This window comes from Coptis chinensis, chromosome 3, assembly GCF_015680905.1.
Source record: "Coptis chinensis isolate HL-2020 chromosome 3, ASM1568090v1, whole genome shotgun sequence".
NCBI lineage: Eukaryota > Viridiplantae > Streptophyta > Magnoliopsida > Ranunculales > Ranunculaceae > Coptis > Coptis chinensis.
The window spans coordinates 85,270,312-85,296,771 of record NC_141458.1 but is presented as its reverse complement, the minus strand read 5'-3'; the positions used below and the strand labels follow the sequence as shown (position 1 = coordinate 85,296,771).

Sequence of the window (26,460 nt, the reverse complement as noted above, 5' to 3'; positions counted from 1 at the left end):
TTTTTTTGGTAAACTGCATTTTATTTATTTAAACTTTCCGAGAAGTACAAACAGCAGCTAAGTCATTATAAACTAAACTAGATAGACTAGATGGGGATCTATAACACCATATAGAATTATAGACGAGTGTCCTAGATACAATCGAATCCCTTCCATTGATTTAACCTAAAATACAAGACAAGCCACAATGGGCTCGATAGACGTACCCATACTGTATTTCAACAGTGACAATACACTACGAAAACTTCAATTCTTGAATAGTCCCCCTTCCAAATACTAAATGGTTCACAATGATGAGCTGAGTTTGTACAGAAGCTACTGAGCCACATATCACTGAACTACATCTACTGCTTGGACAGTGAATCAATAATACTCTGTTATACTGAACGGTTTCTTTGGTAGAAGATGTGGTGCTTAAAACAGATAAATTCATACAGAAAACTGTAGTTCTTTTTGTAAATGTGTGTATACCAAACAGGATCAAGCTCAAAATTTTGAAATTCATCACATAGGTACAGTTGTATCACAATTTACAAAGGAAAATAATGAGATAAATAGCAATCCAAATAAATGGTACAACAGCAAAAGGAAGGGCTGTAAAACATCTTTAAGACCATAAATTACAATGAACGTTCAAAAATTAAGCATCATATTTGCAGAGATTCTCAAACCCCATATACTCGTTTCTCTCAATCTTCCCAATCATGTTAGATATACCGACGCCACCTGTGTAAAGAAAATTCCAATAATCCAAATGTCTGGTTAGATTAAAGGGGATATATTCATCTATACCATAGTCCCAGACTCCCAGAGTATGTCAACTACTTAACCAAAAAAAAGAAATAATATAGATAATTCACAGATGCTCACCTAGTGAGACTGCGCTGACAAAGATTGTGAACGCAAGAATGAAAATGATAAGAGATGCCCTCCCTAATATAGTGATCAGTCTTCTTACTACATGTTGGCCAACGAAGGCAGCAATCGTTGCAACAGCAACAAAGTAGAGAGCTGCAACAAAAAATGGAACAAAATCAACAAGAAATCCAACTAACTCAAAGGAATATGTTAACAGTCGGAAATATAGATACATTTTCTCATGTTATTTATTATAGATGACATACAGATATAATAAATATAAAAATGACAAAAACAAATAACAGAATTTCTGTACCATAGGGAACTGGAAAACGTTTTAGAAGGTAGTATTCAACGACTGACATCGATGAAGAGAACGTCATGGCAAAAGTTGCTGTAGCACTTGAGACCTGCAATTAGATCCTCACATTAAGTCTAGCAAAAATAAGTAAACACGTAACTGCAATCATTTATTGATTTATTTTATGAACAACAAGTTGGTTTTTACAAAGGGACAACGATTTTATTTCCTGAATGTGCACTGAACTGACAAGAACATCTTGAGATGGTGATAGGGTGATCTATTCTCCCAAACCCAGAAAATGTAGATATTGGCAGCAATTGTGGAGGCAAACTAAAGACGGGAAAGAAGTAGGGGTGATCCATAGTTCCAATTAATATTATGCCTCTCTATCTCTCGTACAAGTTCTAGCTAATGTAAGAATGGTGGCAGATACACACCTGGGGAGGAATGCCAAGTTCCAAGAATAGAGGACCCAATATGAATCCACCACCAAGACCAAGGAGCCCGCCGACCACACCAGCTAGTATACCACAAGCGCTGTATAAAATCAGCTGATGCACTTTCCAGTTTGTGTCTGTGTCTCCCTTGGATGCAATTACCGCCTTTCCATTATACAAGCTAATTGCCTGAAACAGAGTAACTCCCACAGCAACAGGAATCTGCAAGCCATTGTGGAAACAACTTGGACTACTGGTTCAAATAGTATTAAGGGGAAATGCTTTGTGATAAAACAGTGATCTGTTGGTTCCACATTACCCTCCAGCAGCCTTCTCTTTCCATTAATAATGTAAACCATCATAAAAGAAATGGGGGGAAAAAACTGTCAGGAGCATTTCCGTTGGAATAAAGCTACAAATACCTGCATTAAGTTCAAAATCCAATAGGCAATCGAACAGGTTGTTGTCTTGTTCTGCGTCAAAACGAAGCAGGGCTATCAGAACATGGATTTCAAATAAAAACAGGAAAATTTGCCGTATATGCATTTAGTAACGATTGAAACATTTGAAAAAATGTACCTTAGCAATCTGTAGAGCGAGGAACGCAACCCATACAAAAACAAGAAGGCCAAATTCCTTCCAGTAGACATTCTCAAGGATAGGGACCTAGAAAAGCAGCTGAAGTTAACCTAGGCTGCTTAAACAGAGTCACACAGTAGTAGCATATACTGACCTCTTGATCTCCATTAGTATTTGTCTCCTTGTGAGTAGCGTTGCTTGGGCCACCAGGTAAGGCCTTGTATTCTACTTCTTCGTTACCTTATTAAACAGGAAGGGATGGTAACTATCAAGTTGAAGTACAAGAAACGAAGTGACAGTATGAAATCTTGATGCTATCTGATACTTCGAAGAAAGCATACCGACGTACCATTTGACTCCAATCGTTTAGCAGCTTCCTGAAATCAAGGAAGAACTAATTCAGCGGGAGGAAAGAATTGGTTTAAAATGGATTAGAACTCCACAGCAGATGAATGAAGGTTCGAATTACCTTCTTTAAAATAGTTTCTTTTTTCCATGTCTCTACACCCTTAAAGAATGCCTTAGTTGATGTGCCTGCAGAATCACTAAATAACTAAAGGATGCTTTCCAACTCCACAAAATGGCAAGGAGAGAAGCAAATCAAGAAATTTCTTACCTATGAAAAGGATAATCAGGAGAACCGTGACCATCCAATCAGCAAAAACCACATTAAAAGCAACTCCTATACTGATCCCAAGCATAAGCATTGGTTGGAAGAGCAATGCCAAGTTATAGTCAATAATCGGCAATTCAAGTGTTGGATGCCTTAGCTTAAGATTGTAATATACAGTTGAGCCGGCTGCACCCATGATCATACCTGAACAAACAGAATCCATAAGTTACGTAGGTCTACTGTAACAATTAACGACATGAGTTTTCCAAAGGAGAAATAAAAAGTTTATTCATGGTTAACTTGAATCATATCCTAATTCCCAAGTTCAAAAAATGCAATCAAATGTTATAGTCAATCACTCAAGAACTGGGTCAAGTCGGGCAAATGTGCTCCAACGCAACCGTGAAAGTCAATGAGTTAATAGGAACTCGTCAAAGACAGAAGCCCGACGAAGGAGTTCTGCCTATTGCCACTACCAATTAATCATAAAATCTAAATAAGTCAAAAACAAACACTATGAATTCTTTAGTAGTTGCAACAAACAAATGGTACGACTAATAAGATCACTTACATTTAGAAATCGCGGTTGAAGATTTCGGATCAAACCCAATAATAAGAGTAAGCATAGGAACAAAAATCCCACCACCGCCAACTCCTCCTACACTCCCAAACGCTGCCCCACAAAATCCAACTATCGAACCAACCACAATCTTCCAACTAAATGTCAACTCCTGTAGAGTCAAACTTTATTTAAAATTTACTCAACACAAGCGAAAAAATATAATAAACTAGTCAAAAAAAAAACTTACAGGCCAAACATGTTGATAACCAGTCTGATCCGAACGCCATAAGAAATTTACAACGTTCAGAAAATAATCCTTCTTCTCAACGACTTGTTTTGAATCCTCAAAATGTTTCAAACTTGTTCTTTCAGCTGAAACAAGAAAAGCAGCTGCAAGAAACAAGAATGCAATATTTACTACTGATCTTATTCCACTCCATATTGCCCCACGTTCAGCCATTCCACACTTTGAGAGTTTCAAGTATATAAGATTTATTATATCTGTGAAATGAAGAGTTGAAGATGTGATAAGAGGAAGAGAGAAATGAGACTACATTTATTTTTATTTATGCCTACTGACACTGACATAGGTTTGTATCAGCTACACGTTTCAATCATTTTAAAACATGAAGACTTGGATTTTACGAAAATGTCCTTTTTCTTTTGGATATACTTGCTTGACTAGTTGACTCACTTGGTAATTTTTCAGTTTTCATTTTCTAATTAACCAAACCTAATTCACGCTCAATACGTAATTATCCAAAGATTATCTGACAAATTGAAATTCTCGACTGTGAATCGATTATAGATAGAATTCTCACTTACCCAAAAAGATAATTTTAAGTCCATAAAATTCAAAAACGTGCGCAATTCGCGTCGTACAAAATATATAGACAAGAAACGCCAACCACCAGGCTGCTGAATCTGGTTGATGAATTGGTGAGCAAGATCGCTTCGGCGTCATTGTCAGTGGACCTCACTTGAGTTGCCAAAGCATACGCATCTCGAGATCTCAATATTATACAATCTCACATACTTTACTCATGACACTACACGTGTGGTTTTTAAATCACTTGGATCTTTGCCTTCTTTTTCCTCTTATAATTTCATGGATGGCCTTTAGGTGAAAACATGCAAGTACCTCGCCTCAATTATGTACTCCATGAACATGATATTATTTTCAACAACAAACAAACAAATTTTTTTGAATTTATCTCCAAAGCTTCAACTTTCGTCACTAACATTGAGAAACCGATCGCTAGAAACGTAAATACCTAGCTAGTATTAAACATATAGGTTTAGATTTTGCTATTTGGAATAATTTTTGGCTGTTGCATTGGTGCATATATGACACATGACAGACACATAAGTGCTAATCTAAGACTCGAGCCATCTGAAGAGGCCTAGAGTTTCTATAGCGCATGCAGATCCGGAACATTGCCATTTTAACAGATTGCCATAGGCTTGTTGAGATTTTGGAGCGTAAAAGGACAAAATTATCTTAAAGAGCTATTTCGTGGCTCACGACATTTATGCTAGTATTTCTTGTTTGGATGATTGTATTTTATATATTATATTAGTAGAAACTCAAATTTTTGTATCTGATGCACTAGCGGCTAGGGGAAGGCGACCCCTCTCTCCCTTTCGGGAACACTTCATAGTTTGGATACATTAAGGGGTGTGCAAAAAACCATTCAAACCATCCAAACCGAACTGAGCCACGTGGGTTGGGTCGGTTATCCGACTTTAATAGGTTTGGTTCGGTTTAAAAAATTATAAAACTGATAGGGTCAGGTCGGTTCGGTTATCGGTTTGTATAATTAGAATCCAAGTATAACTTAACCATATCATTACTAAAATTATTAAAGTATATACTTTTACTTATAATTTCATTGTTAAAGAGGTTTGTTTTAGTTATAACACTTAATACAAGTTATTTTATATGGGTTTGACCAAATTTTTGTGAAATAAATGTGGTTTATATCTACAATTTTTTTTTTTAGCAAAAAAAATATATCTACAATTTTTTACTGAATTATTTACCAACTATTGTTTAGACAAATATTTCTCGTATTGCGAATATTTAACTGACTGAATTTTTTTCACAATTTTTTTGAAATTGAAATCAAATTATACTCAATTGATTCACGTTCCGAATAATTTTCGCCTCCGGTCTTACTTACTAGTCTCTCTTCTCACTCCTAAGGGTGTCGATGGGTGCCCGTTTAACCGGAACCGTAGAAAAAATCATAGTTCCGGTTTTTATTTTTAGGAACCGTTTAAAATTTGGTACTAAAAAAACGGACCATATAGAACTGGAACCGAATGATTTTTTAAACAAAAAAACCGAACCAGAATTAGAATCGGACCGGAACCGGAACCGAACGTTATCATACTTTTAACAAAAAAAATATCGAAATAAATAATATAAAAACTCAAAACGTTCATTTATATATTACTAAATTTTATTTATTAATGTAATATGTAGTTTTTATAGTATTTAATATTATAAATAATATAAAAATATAGTTTACAACCTTAAATATATAATTTTATTTAACTTATTATTGAATGATATAATTACTTATATGAATATTTAAAAAACGATGCGTTCGTGCGGTATTTTTGTGTTTTTAGAGCATCATCAACGCACTGTTATAATCGATTTCTAATGTGACAGTTGACAATTTATTTGGCAATTTTTGTCACCAACGCGCTGTCAAAACATCATTTTTATTTTAACAATTGTCAAATCCGAAACCAAATTAGTTATAAATATAGAAATGACTCACACGGGACAAGTTGTCCCGTCCAAGAGTGGGACGGGACAAGTTTTGCCGCCCAACATTTTTTTATTTTTTTTAATAAAAAATTCAAACGGCTTGATTTTGTACCGTTGGAATTAACGGCTATATTTAGTTCCGTTGGATGGCCTATATATATTGCATATTTGTTTAACTAATTTTTCACCAATTCACTTCATCTTTTTCTTTATTCTTTTATTCTTCACCAAAATCACAAAATGTCTTCACAAAGGTCTAAAGATGGAGGAAATAAAAGTGGTAGAAATAGTGAAAACCAAAGCCAATAAAATAGCCAACATACCTATGTTCAAGTTCGTTCAAAAAAATTCACTGCTGTAGAAGATGAAATTTTATGTCATAGTTGGATTTTTATTTCAGAAGATGCAGTTGTTGGAACAGGCCAAACTAGACATGTTTTTTTTTGAGAAAATTGCTGATTAAATGAACAAGCGTATGAGCCAGCTTGGTCATGTAGGGCAACCACGCACTGGTGGATCGGTTCAAGCGCGTTTTCACATCATCCAACATGTGATAAGTTTATTTCAAGGTTGTTATGATCAACAATTGAGAGTGAATACTAGTGGTACTAATGCGGATGATACAATGTCACGAGCTCGTACTATTTTTTTAACTGTTCAAAATGAACTATTTAAATTTGAGCATTGTTATTAGATTTTAATTTTAAGTCCAAAATGGAATCACTTCTATCAAGCTAGAAGTGTTAGTAGTTCAAAAAAGTAGAGAACCACTTCTAGTAGTGATGTTAGTGGTGGCATCAGTGGTGGATCAACCGCTAACAATATTGGAATAGCCAATATTTCGTTAGATGAAGAAAGTCAACCATCGGGGGAAGTGCCCGGATTAGAAAAACGGACAAAGGAGAATAAAGTTTAAGAAAATAGATGTTGATGAAGTTGTGCACAAAATGGCACAAACTCTAGAGGAGGTCAGAGACAATCAACTTACAACTGCAAAATATCTGCGAGAACAAACAGAGCTAAAACGACAAATATTCCTCTAAATGAAAAAGGAAAAAGAAGACGAAATATTGAGGCTTGAAGCACAAAAAGAACAAGATATCATGATGCTTGATCTAAGCAAGTTTAGCGGTATTCAACTGACATTTTGGAAAGTTAAGTAAACAGTTATCTATCGTAAGTGGATTGAACAAAAACAAAATATTCCTGCTGCTCCTTCTATTCCTAATTATCCAACCCCTCCTAGTCCATACATTCCAACCATTCCTAGTCTATACATTCCAACTCATCCTTCTCAACATTTTGGGTATTTTTCTTCTTCTAGATCAACAAACAGTGTTAGTCAGTCTCGTGGTAGGCGAGCACGCTCTCCCAATCTATTTATGAGGGGTGAAAATGAAGAATATGAAGATGATGATTTTTACTTATAACGTTTTTAATTCCAAGTATTTTGTAATGTTTTTAATTTTAAGTATGTTGTAACGTTTTTAATTTCAAGTATGTTGTAACGTTTTAAATTTCAAGTATGTTGTAACGTTTTTAATTTCAAGTATGTGCAAATCTTATTCAACAAATCATAATCTTATTTAAACAAAACAAACTTGATGAAAGTACACTTAACAGAAAATACATAAAGCACACTTAAAAAACACAATTAACAGAAAATTCAACTAAGACAAATCAAATTTAAACATACTTATTAGTTGTTCCTTTGGTTGTGGCGTGCACCATAACGTGCCCAATGATGTTCAACCAGATAATTCTTCAATTGTTGATTAGTAGCTCTACAACGAATACTTAATGTCCTGGCTATCATGTTTTACACAAACAGATGGTCATTACTCTGCATCTCAACTTCATGCCACACCCGTTCATATGAAGGTGATTTCCACTTTGGAAGTTGTACATTACGTTCATTCTCAACAATCATATTGTGAAGTATAATACATGTCTTCATTATACGAGATAGAGCTCCTCCGTCCCACTAACGAGCATGCCTGCTAACAATTGCAAATCTAGCCTGTAAAACACCAAAACCACGTTCCATATCTTTATGAGCTGCTTCTTGCACTTTTGCAAAGTTAGTATCCATGGGAGTAGCAGGAGATGAGATTGTTTGAATCAGTGTAGCCCATGGTCGATATATTCCATCAGCAAGGTAGTAGCCCATGTTGTAAGGATTGTTATTAACTTGATAAACATAAGCTGGAGCTGTTCCTCTGACTAAATTATCAAATAAATGAGAATTATATATCTAACACATTAAGATCATTACACGATCCAACCATTCCAAAGTATGAGTGCCAAAACCATAGCTCCTAGTCTACAACTGCTTCCAAAATCATAGTCGCTTTTCTAGCATGGCCCAAATGAGTTCCATGCCACGCAGTTGGACAATTTTTCCATACCCAATGCATACAGTCTAAACTACCCAACATACCTGGCCAACCGCGTTCTTCAATTCACCTAATGCAAGCAAGCGTGTTACATCTTTTCCATTGGGTTTCTCAGGTACTGTTCTTCAAAATAGTTGACAACTGCATTGCAGAAATAATGAAGTGATTCTCAGGCCGTACTCTCAGCAAGTTTTATCCAGTGATCCATTGAATCAGCTGGACAACCATAAGCAATCATATGTATTGCAGCTGTCATTTTTACCAAACCCAAAACCCCAGGCAAACCAAGAGTATCACAAGAAGGCTTAAAATATAGATCAAAATTAGTGACAACTTCCAATATACTGTTAAAAAGTGGTATTCTCATACGAAACCTACGACGAAACTTACCTGCTTTGCAAGTTGGTCTAGCAACAAAATAATCAGCTACCTGCCATTCATGCGCACCAACACGATCGCGGTTAGTGCATTCTCTACCATCAACAGATCGATCCACCCCATTTTGGTACATATAAAGCGTTGAAAGCCGGAATCATTGACGCCACTACAACTGCATCATTTTGCATTTGTTGAACGATTGCGGCATTTTCATCATCGTCGTCGAAAATTAGTTCACTTACTCTTTCACACCAATTGCTATTATGACTACTAGAACCCGCATGACAAAATATAAAAAGTTTATGACTGATGAGAGGAGATGAATAAATGAAAAAATATATGGATGCTTCACCTGTGATTGATCTGATATATAGCATAGAAAATGGAGGAAAACGATGGGCGCGAAAAATAGTTTGGCGCCATAGAAATGAAGAGAAATGATGGACGGGACAACTTTTGCCGTTTATAAAAAAAATTGTCTGGACGGGACAACTTGTGCCGTGCGAAATTGAAACAAGAAATTTTTGAATTTTGCGTTGGTACTTGACTCATTTTTAACCATTTTTATCCACAAAAAATGTTGAGGTGTCACAACAAAATTTAGAAATGCGTTGATGATGTTTTTAGTACATATTTTTTAATAAAACCAATAAAAAATAGTGTAAATAGTAAATATCTTAAGAACCGAAATGAAGAACCGGAACTGGGAATACTCGCTAGGAATCGATGGTTATGGGTATAGTTCCACAATTTTAAAAACCGTAAAGAAGCGGAACCGTAAAAATAAATGGTTTTTGGTTCATACAACACTAAAAACCGGACCAGAACTGGACCGTTGACACGAATCGAATGGAGTGAGCGGAGCGAATCTTGGCCCAACTTCTTCCAAGTGCCCAAATAAGCCCAAACTCTACTAGTTCCAAGTTGCTTTTTCTAAACAAAAGAGTAACTACTGGAACACTCGTGTCTCTCTCTGCTCCTAAAAACATGGGGCAGTGGCAGCATCTGAGCACTGCTCCAATCCCACTAAAACTTTCTCTCATCTTCCCTCATCCTCCTCCATTCAAATTTCCCACCATTTCTCCTTCAGTCTATTCATCCCCAAGACTCCTCAGCACAAACATAAACACTCTTCTCAGCTCCCCGGTCAGATTTCGCCACGTGTGCAACTTCAACGACTCAGGTACTTCCTTGTTTACTTGTCTCACTAATTTACTTGGAAAAATGAATGATATTGTGATTAATTTTTACTTTTTACTAGACATGGTATCACAGTTGGAACTTGGAAAGAGTGATGGGAAAAAGAAACGTGTGACTGGGATATTCTGGATTATACTAGTTAACCTTGGAATATTTGTCGCTGATCATTGGTTTCATGTACTGTAAGCTCTGTTTCTTTTATTAAGGCATCTCATGCAGTCAATGCTAATATCCATTTTTACTTTTTTCGTCTATCAACCTGATAGATACTTCATTCTTTTTCAGCTTCGGGAGATGAAGGCACTTTACTTGTACCACAATTTGCCTGCTTGGTACCAATTTGTGACTGCGACTTTCTGTCATTTTAATTGGTGAGGACACTTTACTTTTGAAGGATGTATGCTGCCACGTTTGTAATGTACTCAATGCATGCTTTCCGATTGTTGTCATTTGTTAAAGTAACTTTTCCTTTGAATTTACTTAGTTGCTTCCTGATTTTCACCCTCTAACTACACATGTTCGTTAAAAGTAACCAAGAAATGACTAGTATTCTACAATAGCAGAGCCAGCTGAAACACTTGGCACCAACTTTGCTACCCATGGGGCCAATAAATTGTTTCACAGGGATGCCAATAAGTGTTATTTTGGTCTTAAAAACTTCAACAATGACTTCCCAATTCCTTCCATATGATTTTCTTACTATCCTATTACACCTGTGCAGGAAACATCTTTCCAGCAATCTTTTCTTTCTGTACATTTTTGGTAAGTTGATCTTCCTCCGCCTTGATTATATTACATATATTCTTGTGATTGCTCCTGCCCTTGACTTCCTAATCTATATTGAGAATGATACCAGTTGGTTTAAAGGAAGTGTAGAAGATAATGATTCTTGTCTTTTTCCTACAGGGAAACTTGTTGAGGAGGAGGAAGGAAGCTTTGCATTGTGGACTTCTTATATCTTAACGGGCGCTGGAGCAAACTTGGTATCATGGTTAGTTCTTCCCAGAAATTTAGTTTCTGTTGGAGCTTCTGGTGCTGTTTTTGGACTTTTCGCAATTAGCGTCCTTGTGAAGGTACAGTAGATCTTGCTATTGAGAGATTTCTTTAGAAATGAGCTAGGTGAATACATTAACAACATGTAGTTCTTCTCACAGATATCCTGGGACTGGAGGAAGATCCTTGAAGTACTTATACTCGGTCAATTTGTTATAGAGAAGGTAACCTATTATACAACAAATGGATTAAGATAAGCATGAAAAGATATGTGGGAACCATTCTTTGTTAGTGTAACAAAATTTTTTGTAGATCTCTAGCAATTTTGTTGTTTTCTAGGAACTAGGCAGACCACATCCTATAAAACAAATTCTTAAACATTATGAGCATCCAACTTAAAACCAATTGGTGTGAAGTGGAGAGGCCCAAGAACATTTATACCACACTGCAAGGCTTCACAAATCTTAACACAAATTCATAAGCCTTCCAAACTGAAAACGCATTATGAAATATAAGCTTTGACTTGATAGTTCCGAAAACTATTTATATTTCAAATTCACGTAACATATGACTAACTAGTTCGAACTTTACATATTTCACATCTCGGTGCAATATGGTTTGAATGATTTGATAAAAACACACAATTCAAAATATGTGGTTTGAATGATTTGATAAAAATATTTCACACAGGCGCTTCCAGATCATTTTTCACTTAATATTGAAAAAAGGAAGCTCTTGTTTAACTTTTGCATTTGGTGATAGAAAATCTAAATTTGGAGGTGAAAGTTGAGTTTTGAGGAACACGTTGATTTTTTTCTGATAATTTTACATCTTATTCAAGAGAAGAAAGAAAGAAAAAGGTGAGTAAGCAACTCACCATACAAGGAGAAGATAAAGAGAAAAGAAACAAAACAGTAGAAAAAACTACCTAAGTTACACAAAAGAGGAACATACTGGTTAAAAAATATAAGAATATATGAAATCAACCTTATAAAAAATGTGTATCTCCTATGGAATGCCTGCGATGGGGAATGCCAAGGCTGGAAAACATGAAGTATACATATGTTACTGATTTTTCTTCTGTTTTCTTTTTGATGCTTACAACTTATGTTCGTATAAACCTCTAAATCTCTGATTCCCACGTGGAGGTGGGAATATGATCCCAAGACATTATATCAACCCCCAAAGCTTGACTAGTGGACCACTTTATACCTTCAGTATAGACAGGTTACTGTAGTACTTGGGAATGAAATGGAAGTTGGTACCTTGATGGAGGATCTTACGCCAAATGTTGTTGCGGAAGATGAGATGAGTTCTTGATATCATGGAGTTGGTTGCTAACTTGAGTTCTCATGGTAGAATGATTCTTAGCATTAATGAGTTAGGGATAAGAGAAATCATGGAGCACAGTAGAGGAAAAAAACATTCTGTCATGAACCTTTCAGCTGAGGTTTTTCTTATCAACATGCTTTTGATGCAAGCAGCAGATTTCTCCTTCAGGTTTACATCGTTTGACACTTTTGAGTTTTTCCACTTGTATTGTGAGGCGTGGACCTCTTTGGAGCCTCTGAACTCATTCGTGAGACTTGCTTGGCTTGCAAATTGCAAATCGTCGCTGAAATTGTGCGTGTGAGATTAAGGGTTAAAAGGTGCTTGCTAAAGCATTGAAGATTACAATCATCAAGTCATTAGTCCTAACCATTTCTTTGTCATCTCAGGCCTTGAGACTAATTGAAGTTCTTACATTGTTCTATCACTTTATGCCACTGACTCACGTTTTTATTAAAGCGCTCCTAGTTATACCATATCCGCGTACTTCAAATATACTAGATGGTGATGACTTTCTCGAGGCAATCTAGGTATCATTGTGACATGGAGGTTGTATTGGTTTCTGTTATGTGCGCAAAGAGTGTTGGCCAATGTTATGGCTGCAGTACTAGCCTCATCCCGTTAAGCATTTAATTCTGCCTTTAGAGGAACACGGTGCATCATGCATGGAAGATTTTCTATATAAAAGCTAATCCATCAGGAGCACTTGATTTCCCTGTGTACTTTCTTTCCCATTTCTGTCTTTTCTACAAAGTGTGACAGAGTGGGTGTTGATGGTTAAGAATTTTAATGGGATTGAATGAGCAAGGTACAGGGCCCTGAAAAACACAGGGATTAGGGCTTAAGACCAGAAAGAAGTCACCAGAATCGGAGGTTTTTGTTGCTTGCTTTCAAGTGCTTTTCTTTTTGTTGTCAAAATGAACATGTGCCACCACTGATTTGGAAAATATTTTATCTTATAAACACTACTGTACTACCCACACCAATGTGTTCTGATGGTCTAAAAAGGTAAATTGTGTCACCATTAATTAGTGATGAACAATGATATTTGGAATGGCCCTAGTTAAAGCTCAGACGATATATATAGATGTCTTCTCTCAATCTCTCCATATTTCCACTTCCCTCAACATTTATTAGTTTTTAATCTTTTATCATTCAGTAAAATAAAGTTGTGGTGGTATTCGTGGATTAGAAATGATTTGTCTATAATATGAAGTTAATAAATTCAACCCCTAAGATTTCCATTAGATCTTTCTGTAAAAATTCAATTTGAAGCTTTATGTGGACGAAAGAGACTAAGATGGTGATTGGCATGTACCATCTTGTATGGTTTTTAATGGATTACCTCCTGATATGGCAAGAATGTTGTTTCTCAAGGACATTTTCTAGTACTCCTGGCATACAGGAGAGGTGCATTCCCATCGGATTCTGGTTTTAGTACTCCTTAGTGTTGTGATGTTCCCTTAGAGGTGAGCATTCCTCCTGTTTCCCTGCTAGCTATACATGAGAGATGTCTATTTGTGATTACATGACATTATTCAAATTGCTGATACATGCCAAAATTAATCTAAAATTTTCAGTTGGATGCTCTGTTTTGGTACTCAATGAAGTTTTTATATGAGTTTATTAATGTACATAAATGGAAAATGGTGCATGGTGCTCAGTAGATCCCTTCCTATCCCTACACAGTTTACTGAAAATCACTAATCTCTCTCAAGCAATGCTTTCTTCATGGTAGATTACTTAAGGAAGAAAAGCTTAGTCTTTAGTGATCCCAAATAAGTGTAAGCATAAAGAAGCAATAAATAATTCTCTTTTCCAGGGAATCATAGTCAAATAATTGAAGAAGTTTTGTTGTTCTTTTGGTAGTAAGAAATCGGGAGCACTCTTGTGGAGGTAAAATAGCCTCCTGCATCTATTTTCCCCATCTCTGATGTTTATTGATGCATGTCATACATGCTGAGGGAGTAGTATTTTTCATGAAGCTCAGATAAATTGATGGATATAATTTGACATTGGGGATCGTACGACATCCATTTACTTGGACTGACATGTTACTGTCGTTCATGTCTTTGTAATTTTCACTTTTGTAGTTAGTACCTCTCGTCATATATATATATATATATATATATCAGTTTTTCTCTGGTCAGGACTTCCCGTACTTAAAATAATCCGGACCTAAACAATTCATGTGAGTTTTTCTCTCTCTCCACTTTACTCCACTTTTTTCTTCTTGCTGACCACCCCACACTCTCACTCCATTTTTATTCCTACTTTTCTCACGCCCTCTCTCCTCTCTCTCTCTCTCCACTATAATAATGTCTCTCCTTTTTTTCTGCCAACACTCTCTTTCTCACCTCAATGTCTCAATCCCTCTCTTTCAAGCTCTGCAACTCAATCACTCGATCTATTTCTTCTTTTTCAAATCACCCTGAAAGTTGTGATGGTGAGCTCAAAAGATAGGTGGTTGTTAATTGTGTACCTCCGATTTTTAGAGGAGTAAGGTTTTAATTTTTTGGGCCCGTGGTTGGTTAAAGAGATTTGTGCAAAAGAAGACACTTCCTGATTTTGAAGGAAAACACTCTCGATTTGCCTATAATGATGTCGGTGAGCAATCCATGGAAGGGCAAATGAAGAGGAGTAAGGAGGAGTAGGCATTCTTGTGGTATTGGACATCTGGTGTACAGGAAAGAACAAACTATAACTTCAGGGACATTGTTATGTATTGGGATGATATCATCGCGGCGGCAAGGAGCTGAAGGGATTAGTACTTTAGGGGAGTAGTTTCGTTTCTTGTTTGTCAGAGTTTGTAGGTCTTATATGTGAGGTCCTCTCTCACTGGTCTGGCCTTTGAGCTGGCCGTTTTGTATCTTTGATACTTTTAATAAAAATAACTTATCAAAAAAAAAAAAAAAAAAAAAAAAAAACTGGAGTTGAAAGTTCTACTTACAAGGGAAGATGAATCTATTCTACTGGATCAGTTGAAATTAGTAAAGATGGGCGGGAAGAATAGTTATTGAGGGATCTACAGAAGGTATTGATGAGATCAAGGTGTTGTTGCACTGAGAACTAGTAACGAAGAATGGTGATGCAGGATTTGTTAAGATGATTCCTACTAAACAGGGGATGGTCGAAACTTTCGATGAGTATCTTCCGGCCTCTTGGAAGGTTTGTTGTCCATGACATGAGGCAGACTGTGGTTGTTAGTGTTATTAAGACTTAAGAGTGTGGAGAAGAAGGATCCCACTGGTGCTAAAGTCACCAAGTCTGCTGCCAAAAAGAAGTGAATCGATTGGTATTGGTCATCAGTGAAGTCCCTAGGTAGTTATACTCATATAGTTTCTTTTTGTCATGTTTTTGAGCCAGTTGGTGTGGTTTCTATGTCTGGCTGCTGAACTGGGTTCTTATGTTTTAGTAATGAGTTGCCTTTAGTAATTTTGTTTCTTGACTTCTGATGACAAAATAGTTTGGTCTTGCATTTCAGTTAAGAGTTTTAATATTATAAGTTTTGTTTTCTATAAAAAAAAGGGGAGAAGTGAGACTATAATTGTACTTGTGGTGTTCAGAAGACTTTTTGTCACACCAATTTGTGTTGTCAAAAACTTTTGTCTCCTCACTTCAATTTGCAAACGTAAGCAAGTATACCGAGAACTAGCTAGGTGAGAAAGCACTATATATAGCTTATTTTTCAAGTATGTTTTAAGAAAACCATGGTCCACCACTACCACATGCCCACATTACTGTACGCAACTAAGAACTAGTGAACTACAGTACTATTTCTGAAAAAAATAAAAATAAAAACCAATTTGTCCTTATTTCAATTGATTGGAATCAATTCTTTAGATAACCTTAGCAAGTGTGTCGAGAACTAGCCAAAGCTCACTGAAACTTTAAGTTTAAAAAATTCATCAGATAAAAAGAATAACATGGTAACTTCTCAATTCATATACCAAAAGTAATGCTAATTCTAGCTACTAACTCCATTACACAAATGGACATCATTAACTCTCTACCAGTTCACTGTTTTCCCACTTGATGTTTCTCTCACAATCAAGGTTCACTCAAGGAAAACATTCAACTTGTGTAGAGACTGAGGACGTACCACCACCATCTGTTAGACTTTGGGTGCAAGTTGAATCTATAACATTAAGCTCAGTATAAATAATAATCATAAAAAAATAGTGCGTATTGAATAAAAATAATAAGTAATCAATTATTACCAATCAACTTCGGACAATTTCGTTTGTCATGTGCTTGCCCAGTAAGTCCACATCCATTACAACGCCTTGCTTGACTTGCTTTGAACCTGTGCCTTTTCTTTTCCCCCTTGCAATCTATATTTCCCATTGCCCTTTGCTCTAACAGGATTAGGCTCATTCAAAGTCATATGTCGAGGCTTTTTTTTCGTGTGAGAAATTCCAACACTTCCTTAATCTTTTCATGTACCACTTTCAAATGTTGTTCATATACTTCACTTGCCTCTTCAGAAGCTACAACGTCATCGAGTACCCTTGAAGTTAGATGAGATAATTTTGTGTGCCTTAATAACATAAAGTTGTTACTAGTTTCTTTCACCTCTTTCCCACCATTTACTATTATTTCTTCCAATTTCGTGTTTATCCTCTAGCTACCAAGTATATGAGCATCTTGCAAGTAAACAATTTAACTAATTTTCAAATAAGCCAAAATGTGTCTACAAGGAATTCCTTCAAATTCAAATTTCTTGCAGCTACAAGTAACAAAATTTAGATCCTTATCATATACAACTTTCCGCGTCTAGAATCTCTTGCACTTGGCCTTTTCACCATGTAGACAACCTGCTTTTCATTATCAACCGAACTTTCAATAAAGTACTCCAAACTCTCCCACAACTCATTCAGAAATCTAAGAAAAATAGACAATGTATAAATATCTGCCATCTGCTTCTACATAGAAATTGTGGTTTTCATCACGGGACGCTCATTGCTATCAACATGATCAACTTGCAATTCTTTATGACGCTGGTATTCAAGTGCCCTATTAAATCGCGTAACAAATTCATTTAAAGAATTTTCTTTAAAGGCATACCTCTTGAAAAATGCATGTGAACTTTCCGCCCTTTGACTACTTGCCCCCCCCCCCCAAAATGTGTTTCATAAATGACGGAACCCACCTAGACCGCATACCATACAATGCAGCTAACCAAGTGTTATCTTTTAGTTCGCTTTTCCCTATTGTATCTTGCCACATTGCCTCAAACTCTTCTCCAGACTCTGTATTCCAAATGCATTTTTGAAACGCGGTATAGTGATCTCTATAGATGATTGCATCCAATTTTTCAGAAAACTTGTTTAGAATATGTCAAATGCAGTATCGGTGATATGTATTTGGAAGAGCTTGAGCAATAGCTTTTGACATAGCGGGGTCTTCATCGGTGATAATTATTTTGGGAGGGCCAACTGACATTATTTCTATTCATTTTTGGAGTAGCCAAATGAATGATTATGTCGTCTCGTCACAGGAATGCACAACTAAATATTACAGTCTGGCAATGTTTATTCAACTCTACAAATGGTGCAAATATCATACCATATTTATTGGTTTTGTAGGTTGTATCAAACACTACTACATCACCGTAAAACTTGTACGCCCTTATTGCCTTTGCATCAACCCAGAAACAATGAGTCAACTTTTCGTCACCGGTCTCAGTTTTGAAAGAAAATGAAGATTTTTTTCCTTGCTCTAACAAAAAACATTCCATCAATATCTTTGCATCATGCCCATCTACTAAGCTCTTTGAATCTCTAACAAAATTTCTAAGGTCTTTTTCTGTACAACCAATATTTTCTATTCCACCCGCTTCCATTGAAAGAATACTAATTTGATGGTTTATAGGTATATTAGCATATGATAAAAGTTTAGACAATGACCTTTTTTTATCAGATACGCCACGGTGAGATCTCAACAGATGTACTATATGAGGGGTCGAAAATGAATGATTGTGGACCTTGATAAATTGGCTGACATTGTAACCCGACTTCAATTTATTTTTCAAAACTGACAATTTTGACTTACAACCCTCACGAACAATTTCCCGGCGCCTTTTCTTTTCTCTCTCATTTTTCTGTTTAGGTTTCCCCTATTTGAAACAATAGTACTCCTTCTTAGTTATTTCATTGACTTCTTTATCCTTCTTAGTAGAATTACTTCGTATACTAAACCCAACAACTTTTGCATAATTGTTGTAAAATTCATAAGCTTCATCCAAAGACTGAAATTCTTGTATTATTTTCGGTTTGCAATTTTCTTTTACTTCAGGCATATAAACCATATCAAACTGCTCTTCTTCATCTAAGTCCAAATGTTCAAACTCCCATATCCATTCAATAGATGCTACACATAACAATTTCAAAATATGAGCAAAATTATAATTAGTTGGCATTTAATAATAATTCTCGAGAAATTAAATGTATATAAATTGAACATACTAGCCCAATATGTTGAAAACGGAATATAATTAATTAACATTTAATAATAAAAATTTAAGAAAAAAAAAATGGGGAAAAAATTGAGCGTATCGATGCTGAAAAGCAAGTGTAGTGTAGTGTTGGCTATTTTGTTCTACGTTGGAACACTCTTAAAAAGTGAAAAAGGTGTGGTGGTGATATTGAGGTGAGAGAATGTGAAGGTGGGGTCGGAAGTTGGAAAGTGTGGAGAAAGGAATTAAAAGATAGAGAGGAGAGGCGTGAGAAGCAAAACTAGAGAGAGAGTGTGTGTGGGGTCGAACAAAATCAATGAAGTGGAGAGAGAATAAAAAATGGTTTGAGGTCACATGAATGTTTCGGTCCTGACTTTATTTTCTACGGCATAAGAGCAAAACTGTATATATATATATATGGTCGGTATTACTTCTCCCATTTCTTTTTAAAAAAAGCCATACCTGTATAACATATTAATGAAAAAATATGTGAAAAGCGGGAAAATATTACATGGGCCAAACTTTGCATGAGTTCTTTTACTCTACTTGAATTCATTTTCCATCTTGTTTATATGGTCCTTTGGGTGCATCAGGTAATGGAAGCAGCACAATCTTCTGCAGGACTGTCTGGCAGAGGATATGCATTGCAGAATGTCAATCACATTGCACATCTGTCAGGTGCTCTGGTTGGTGTAGCTCTTATGTGGCTCCTTAGCAAGGTTCCTTCTCAACCTCCAGATGAAGAAGTATCAATTTTGAATAGAAAAACGAACAAGGATTAATTGTAAGTATGTCCTCCCGTTGTTGTCTAATTTAATCGAAGGATAATTGGTGAGTATGTTGATGTGTTGTATATCTTTCACATTGCTTGTAAAATTCTATCAGTATGTTTAATTTGAAAAGAAAAACAGGAAACAATGTGGTACTGCATATATTTCTGATAGATTTCTCATACCATTGGACCTATGATCTGCTCGTGTATGCATGTAAAATCTGGATTTATGGGAACTTCTCCAACATGCATCATGTTTGGTTTGTCCAATACAAGTTTCAACTGATGTATTTTTTACGTAAACAATCTTAGTGCTGTCTTTTTTAAGGTACTTTTAGTTCTCTGGAGTTTGGGTAGCCAATATAACAAGGATATGGATATTTTGCAACTTGATCTGGTCATTCATGTGCATTTTCCTCCGGAAGACCTGAAAGTTCCCAAAGTTCCCAAGTCTAGAGCATATCCAGCTGCTCGCTTTTACTTAACATGTTCAAGTTTCTATGTTACAGAAACTTCTGATCATTTCAGTTCTTTATTTCCCACCGCAGTTTTGGTGAAGGGTCCTGGCTGGCCAAATTTGGTAGGTGGAGTGTGTGAGCTTTCCTTGCTTTATGTTTGTTTTCCATGTGTCTTCTTTTCCCATGTCAAAAATTGGTCCATCTTTCATAGAGTTTCATCAGTCAGGGGTGCTAAAAACAAGTGAGCAAATTGTTGAATTAGCAGAAAGTCTTTCATATCAGCAAATACTGTTGATGATGCACAGGCAACATGTAAATGCATGATTGTGGAGATGACACTGTACTTACGTTAGTTGTAGCCAACATACCCAGTTTGTTGGTGCTTAGTGTTCAGCGTCGTTGCTGTACCATAAACTGTTTCAGAGCACTGTATAGAAAATCAGATTGGAGTCAAGTTAAATGTAGTATTCACGAGTAGAGTGCCAATCATTTGGAAATGCTGCCCAATATATGTCTAAGCATAAATAGAAAGGACAGCAGAGACCAGTATTTTGAGCAAAGGGACAAAAGTGTGCTTAAGGTAGCTCAGAATTCTCCTCACTACTTGTCAGTTAACGAATTGTCCATCAATTGGAGAAACTTTGTTCATAACAAAATATGTGTAAGGTCTTGTGAGTTGAAGATACTGAAGAGCAGTATCCAACGCAATTTCCATTAATCCATATCATGTACTCCAGTCTCCAGACAATCAAATATTCAAATGTGACCATAATGCATATTTCCCTGCAGCGACGTCTGAAGACTCCAGGCAAAAGAATGAGGCCTTTCGTACATGAAATGAAACACATTCGCTGAAAGATAGTTTTAGAAAGCTACTCGTCCTAATGTAGTCAGTCATATGGTCTCTTCTTTCCACCCACGAGAATCACGCCCAACTTGTATACGAAACAAGTGGTCGTTGGCTCTAGTTTTGTGTTTTGAGAGCAGAAAATATAGCGAGACGCGGGTAGAACATATGGGCCGACGGTGTCAGAGTAGTGGGTACCATTGTAGGAAGGCCCAAAAGAAAATGTTTGAACTTTGAACAAAGAATATTTTCTCGCCTATCAAATTAGACTTTGACTACAAGTCAAAGACGGTTTTTCAAGTAATAAAAGAAAAAACAGTGACCGACACCTTTATCAAAAGATTCCCCCCTGTTCTTGATTCTTGAAACTCTAACCAAGTAAGGATGTCTGGTTTATGGAAATGGTATCAGAAATGTTTGCATGCTCATCCATACAAGACTCAGATCATCAGTTCAGGTGTTCTTTGGGGAACTGGTGATATTATTGCTCAGTCTGTTTCTCATAACACCAAGAAACAACCCATCCAAGTAATAATTTCCCTTTTTAACTTTAACTCTGCTCTTTGCTTATGCTTTGATTTCGGAGCTTTACTGTAATAATCTTCACCTTGCTCCAACTCTGACTTCATAGCAAAGTGTCAACTAATGAATGTTCACATAATACATTGTTGGATTATTCAGGATCATCTTTACCTTCTGTTGTTTAATTGGGTAATGCAAGTGAATACATTTTTTTTATTGTTTCAACTGGGTTGAAAAATAAATATATAACCAGTTACCTAGCGTTAATGGCATATGTAAGTCAAGCATCCACTTTGTAGGAAATTCAAACTTGTCTTTTTTTCTGGAACACCATAATCACTCGAGATAAGATGATTCTCGTTGAGGGATTTTGTTGAAAGTTTCACAAAGGTTTCCTAGTAGTCTAGTACTGTAAATGCGATGAAAGATAAACCTTTTTAGTGTTTTCTGCTTTGTTTGAAGTAGTATGTGTTTGATTGTACGTGGAAATTTCTCCCTGGGAATCCCAGTTAAAGGTATAAATTTTCGAACTTTCATGAAGAAATTCTTACTTACAAGGAATCCCATGCCCTCTCTATGTAATTTTCGCTGTAGAGTTGTCCTTGAGGGTGAGAAACCGATCCCTTGGATGCTCCTATCTTACAAAGTTTCTACTAAAAAGTGGTTTCCCATGGAAAAAATTTACGTGCGGTCAAACACTCCCTTAAAATTATGCTGGTTTCTTTGTAAATGGATATCTTGGTAATGTAAACATAACCTATGTTTTTCTTCAGCAGGCTGATGACGAAGTCTTCAAGATCAATTGGAGAAGAGTGGCTACTACAAGCTTGTTTGGATTTGGATTTATTGGTCCAATTGGTCATTTGTGGTTAGTACATCTCCATTTATTGCACACTTTTATTAATTTCATACCAACGTATACACCCGGAAAATAGATAACTTACCTAACCTTATATGTATCCTTCGCCCAGTTCATTTTAATCATTTTCTGTCAAGTACTCAAGTTATAATATGGTGTCTGATGTACCCGACGCAGTAGGACTTCTTGATTCCTTAGAAGCCGTAAAACTTGTTTCTGAAGAGCACTTTCCTGTTTCAAAGACCGAAAAGGTCCCTGTTACTTGTCAGAAATCCGTGGACTTGGGTGTTTAGAGTACTGGCATGAGTTACTGGATGTATGGAAACTTCACATTTTTTTCACCCAAAGATTCTGGTAGAATATTGATAATGGCTATGAAGATAATAAAACATACTACAAAATCAAGTATGAACACATATAGATGATAGAACTTGTCAAAATCATGAAAGCATTCCATGACATCTGTAGTCCTGTTAGAAAGATGCTTACAGACTCCTTGGGATATTAAGATTTCAATTACTGTTTGTACGATCCACTGCGTTTCTGTATAATATTCAGGCCATTAGTTCATTACAAGTATAGAAAACAGAGAAATGAAACAGAAACGTTGGTTCATTACAAGTATAGAAAACAGAGAAATCAAACTTAGTTGCAGTTAGCAAACCACAGAACCAAATTAAAGAATACATGCTCAAGTTGCTGACTGGATTCATTTCTTATATTACTCTTTTATATGTTCATTGATTTTATCATTTTAACCTCAAAACCCCGTAACCCCCTTCCCAGGTGGTGGGGAGAATCAGTCCCTGGACCTACCTCTGGGGCTTGGCCGGTGGCCCAATGGACACCTTCACTGCAGTACTCTTGTTGCTATGTTACATGGACACACCATATTTCAAAAATAATCCGTGTCGGATACCTATCCATGTGTCCGTGCGGACACACATGGACACATATTGCAAGTGATATACCCCAAATTTTTTATTTTTCTCCGTGTCAATGTAACTTGGTTTTGTTGAAATACAAACGAAAACTCAAAGCTTTTCACGTATTCTTCAAGGTAAATTTGCCATAGGAAAAACAAAAGGTGCTAAAATAAATGAGTCTTTCTTTCCACAAAAACTAGCTTAACAAAATCAGCACGTTAGTACGTTAGTATTTTGTGGACAATAACATTTTCAGTGTGTCGAACCAAAAGATACAGGTTTTCCGAAGGATTTTACTTGTATCAGATGTAAACGAACAGCAGAAGTGTACTAGCTTGTTTTACTTACTTCTTCTTTGTAGTGAACTAACTCTATGCTTCAAACAACTATCAGTAAGAACTGGAGACAACAGCTTCCTTACTTCTTCTGTTAAAAGTATTCTATTCTATGCCTTGGCCCATTTTTAATTAATTTTTTTAATATGTATTATGCATTAAAATTACAAAGGTACGCTGTTGTTGCAAACCAACTCCTGGTCTCTGATTTCATGTTGAGAAGTAGTCATTTACAACATGCGAACATTTGTTGTCTGTGTTGGAGTTTAATAATACACGCCCATTTCATAGACTTGATTATTTGAGCGAGTCTGGGACAAGCTGAACTATTTGGTTTAGCTATCTTCTCCGTGCAGGATGTAATCATAATCCTTACGTAATGAGTACCCAGCAAGAGATTAGATGTTACTGAATCCCACTATCCTTCCTTGAGACTGTAGGGAATACTCATTATATGTTTACAGTTGAAGTCCTTGTTAATTTCATAGGTACCTTGTGTTATGAGTTTTGCAAATGAACAGACTTACATGTGTTAACGATGAGAAAAAACAGCTGTTTTCCATGACAGGAGGACGTGGTTTTAACTTTTCTCCTTTTCTTTTGTAGGTATGAAGGCTTGGATAAGTTAATAAGAGGAAGGCTTCAATTACAACCAAAATCATTGAAGTTTGTTGCTTCTAAAGTTGGAATTGATGGTGTTATCTTTGGGCCCTTGTATATTCTTACATTTTTCAGTTACATGGGGCTGGCCTCTGGGAAGAGCATTGCTGCAGTGAAGGAAGACGTAAAGAGGGATTTCCTCCCTGCATTGGGTGTTGGGGTAGTGATTGCACCAGCATTTCAGATCATCAATTTTCGTTTTATTCCAGTGACATACCAACTTACCTTTGTCAATGGCTTCTGCGTGCTCGACAGTGCACTTTTGTCATGGATTGAGCAGCAAGAGAATGCTCCTTGGAAGAAATGGTTCGCCTCTTTACTAGAATCAGGAGACAAAGAGGAAAAGGAGAATGAGAATGAGGGAAAAGAAAAACAGGAAAAGGAGGAATAGTAATTCCATGCACCCACCCCTCCCAATAAAGGTTTTTGCTCTGTTTCTTTAGTGATTGAGATGCAGTTTTAGAAGATTTTTGAAACCTTGTATTGCAAGGTCGAGTTGTTTATTAGGGAAGTAAACTTTACTTCTATCAAGTTTTTTGTGCTGAGTCTTCACTTTGGAATATTTCATATGGTGAAGTGATGATAGAAATCTTTATTTAATTATGTTTTGTCAGATTCTTCTCAATGTGAAAATGTTAACCCATTATGTTAGGCTTTAACGGGCATCATTTCTTAGCATTTTCGTGTGTGTAATATTAGTGGGTGGTCCAGAATAAATGAATTCAGTTAAATACTCAGAGAGCCAACTGGGGTAGGAAATCTATGAATATTCAAGCTCATTTGAGATGAGCATTTGGTTATATGTGGTCTTAAACTCAGCACGACCTGTTTGGTCAGGTTATACTTGCTGAACTATTTGATTTTCAATGCTTTAAGATTGCTGAAGACATAATATTGCTGCTGCTGCGTTGGATAATTACCTACTCTAGTGTTTTGGGTTCCTCTTACCTTTTCAAGATTGACTAAATGACCAACGATGGCAAGCATCAAAGAAGAAAAAAAAAACCATTCTGCAGTCTGCAGATGTATAAATGTTTTACTTTCCCCTAAAGGAGGTCGTAAGGAGGTCATGCAATATCCAAGTGTTCATTTTGTCTTTGTTACATGTTTGTGAAAACTATCAATTACAGCAGAAGGGATACCTCTTTACAATATTGGTTTTTAGAAGACATGAAAGGAATCTTTGCAAAAAACTATTGATGCAACAACTGGACTAACTCTCAGCCATCAGCAGAAGCTTTTGCTTAAATTTGAAAATGTTGCTCTCAATGTTGAATCCTGTAACGTTACTGAATAAATTCTATCCAATTCTGGTGTATACACATTACTTCCTTTTGTATGTACTTAGCTCTTATTCTATGGCCAAGTATGTTTTTTTCCTCAGGGTAGGTATTTTAAGATGAACAGTATTATAGGTTCTTCAATTAGAGCAAGTCCAATGGAGAGCTACTAAATTGGGCTGCTAAAAGTGCTACATAGGTTTTTTAGCTTGTCCAGCCAAATTTGGCTCCCCAAAATCAAAAAACCAATCCAATCGCGTTTTATGTTTTGAAGTGCTAAATGATACGGACGGCATAGTTTCTGCCGTCCGTCCATTATTTTTTGAATTTTTGGACGGACGGCACAGTTTCTGCTGTCCGTCGAAATTTAACACATGGACAGTAGAAATTATGTCGTCCGTCTCCCGAACTTATTATAACAGCTGCTAGCGAAGGTCTTAACTTTGGCTGAGTTTTTTACTCCTTCCAAATTTAAGACCCTTTTAGCAGCCCCATTAGAATGACATTTTTGTGGTTGGGGTGCTTATATTTGCCTTTAGCAGCCCTGTTTCTCCAAGCGCTCCAACGGAATTATCAACCACACATGTTTCATTTTTTCCACAAAAAAAGGGTAGTTATACTTCGCACAAAATCCTCAAAATTCCCGATTTTACTAGTTTATCCCTCATAAGTCATAACCAATAATTAGAAAGGAAATAAAAGGGAAAAAGAAACAAAACAAAAAATAAGAATCAAAATATGAAAAACACAATGGATGCATTAAGAACAAGCTAATAAGAAGATGTTATTAACACATTTTTGTAGGAAGAAGATGAAGAAGAAATACACACGTTTGTTAGTTTATTCCACTTTACATTTTTTTTTTATTCTTTTTATTTCCTTTATGAGGGACAAACTAGTAAAATTGGGAATT

The 26,460-nt window shown here is 36.2% G+C and overlaps 4 protein-coding genes and 1 long non-coding RNA gene across 6 annotated transcripts; 2 read left to right on the top strand and 3 right to left on the bottom strand.

Moving 5' to 3' along the window:
- Positions 1-480: 480 nt before the first annotated feature.
- Positions 481-3,965, bottom strand: LOC147511262 (Sulfite exporter TauE/SafE family protein). The gene is made up of 12 exons (XM_086602985.1): positions 3,601-3,965; positions 3,363-3,522; positions 2,795-2,995; positions 2,648-2,712; positions 2,528-2,555; positions 2,333-2,418; positions 2,179-2,265; positions 2,022-2,072; positions 1,600-1,821; positions 1,175-1,268; positions 871-1,011; positions 481-726 (listed from the first exon to the last, which is right to left on the bottom strand). The coding sequence occupies exons 1-12, from the start codon at positions 3,811-3,813 to the stop codon at positions 641-643; spliced, it is 1,434 nt and encodes a 477-aa protein (XP_086459111.1). The 5' UTR covers positions 3,814-3,965; the 3' UTR covers positions 481-640.
- A 4,154-nt stretch (positions 3,966-8,119) lies between these two features.
- LOC147511261 (uncharacterized) lies at positions 8,120-9,042 on the bottom strand. Its single transcript, XM_086598410.1, has 3 exons — positions 8,712-9,042; positions 8,576-8,649; positions 8,120-8,389 (listed from the first exon to the last, which is right to left on the bottom strand). Exons 1-3 carry the CDS (start codon positions 9,040-9,042, stop codon positions 8,120-8,122), a joined length of 675 nt encoding a protein of 224 aa, XP_086454536.1.
- A 787-nt stretch (positions 9,043-9,829) lies between these two features.
- On the top strand, positions 9,830-19,840 carry LOC147511260 (rhomboid-like protein 11, chloroplastic). The gene is made up of 7 exons (XM_086602982.1): positions 9,830-10,092; positions 10,171-10,286; positions 10,395-10,480; positions 10,831-10,871; positions 11,016-11,182; positions 11,264-11,326; positions 19,482-19,840. The coding sequence occupies exons 1-7, from the start codon at positions 9,897-9,899 to the stop codon at positions 19,668-19,670; spliced, it is 858 nt and encodes a 285-aa protein (XP_086459108.1). The 5' UTR covers positions 9,830-9,896; the 3' UTR covers positions 19,671-19,840.
- On the bottom strand, positions 19,807-20,978 carry LOC147511259 (uncharacterized). Its single transcript, XR_015219302.1, has 2 exons — positions 20,467-20,978; positions 19,807-20,349 (listed from the first exon to the last, which is right to left on the bottom strand). It is a non-coding gene; the product is annotated as an uncharacterized LOC147511259 (long non-coding RNA).
- Positions 20,979-21,232: 254 nt separating this feature from the next.
- LOC147511258 (uncharacterized) lies at positions 21,233-24,880 on the top strand. 2 transcript variants are annotated; one of them, XM_086602983.1, is made up of 3 exons: positions 21,233-21,493; positions 22,261-22,355; positions 24,214-24,880. In XM_086602983.1, the coding sequence occupies exons 1-3, from the start codon at positions 21,350-21,352 to the stop codon at positions 24,656-24,658; spliced, it is 684 nt and encodes a 227-aa protein (XP_086459109.1). In that variant the 5' UTR covers positions 21,233-21,349; the 3' UTR covers positions 24,659-24,880. The 2 variants fall into 2 exon arrangements, with proteins under 2 accessions (XP_086459109.1, XP_086459110.1); XM_086602984.1 differs by having other exon boundaries at positions 21,254-21,493; positions 22,264-22,355.
- The last annotated feature ends 1,580 nt before the right edge of the window (positions 24,881-26,460 follow it).

Coding starts and splice junctions, on each gene's coding strand:
- LOC147511262 (XM_086602985.1), bottom strand. CDS start 3,813: ATGGCTGAACGTGGGGCAATATGGAGTGGAATAAGATCAGTAGTAAAT. Junction 3,523..3,600: donor GTTATCAACATGTTTGGCCT/GTAAGTTTTTTT, acceptor TTGACTCTACAG/GAGTTGACATTTAGTTGGAA. Junction 1,012..1,174: donor ACGTTTTCCAGTTCCCTATG/GTACAGAAATTC, acceptor TTTTTGTTGCAG/CTCTCTACTTTGTTGCTGTT.
- LOC147511258 (XM_086602983.1), top strand. CDS start 21,350: ATGTCTGGTTTATGGAAATGGTATCAGAAATGTTTGCATGCTCATCCA. Junction 21,494..22,260: donor CCAAGAAACAACCCATCCAA/GTAATAATTTCC, acceptor GTTTTTCTTCAG/CAGGCTGATGACGAAGTCTT. Junction 22,356..24,213: donor GGTCCAATTGGTCATTTGTG/GTTAGTACATCT, acceptor TTTCTTTTGTAG/GTATGAAGGCTTGGATAAGT.
- LOC147511261 (XM_086598410.1), bottom strand. CDS start 9,042: ATGTACCAAAATGGGGTGGATCGATCTGTTGATGGTAGAGAATGCACT. Junction 8,650..8,711: donor CTGGATAAAACTTGCTGAGA/GTACGGCCTGAG, acceptor TTTGAAGAACAG/TACCTGAGAAACCCAATGGA. Junction 8,390..8,575: donor TGAAGAACGCGGTTGGCCAG/GTATGTTGGGTA, acceptor TTAATGTGTTAG/ATATATAATTCTCATTTATT.
- LOC147511260 (XM_086602982.1), top strand. CDS start 9,897: ATGGGGCAGTGGCAGCATCTGAGCACTGCTCCAATCCCACTAAAACTT. Junction 10,093..10,170: donor GTGCAACTTCAACGACTCAG/GTACTTCCTTGT, acceptor ACTTTTTACTAG/ACATGGTATCACAGTTGGAA. Junction 11,183..11,263: donor CAATTAGCGTCCTTGTGAAG/GTACAGTAGATC, acceptor TTCTTCTCACAG/ATATCCTGGGACTGGAGGAA.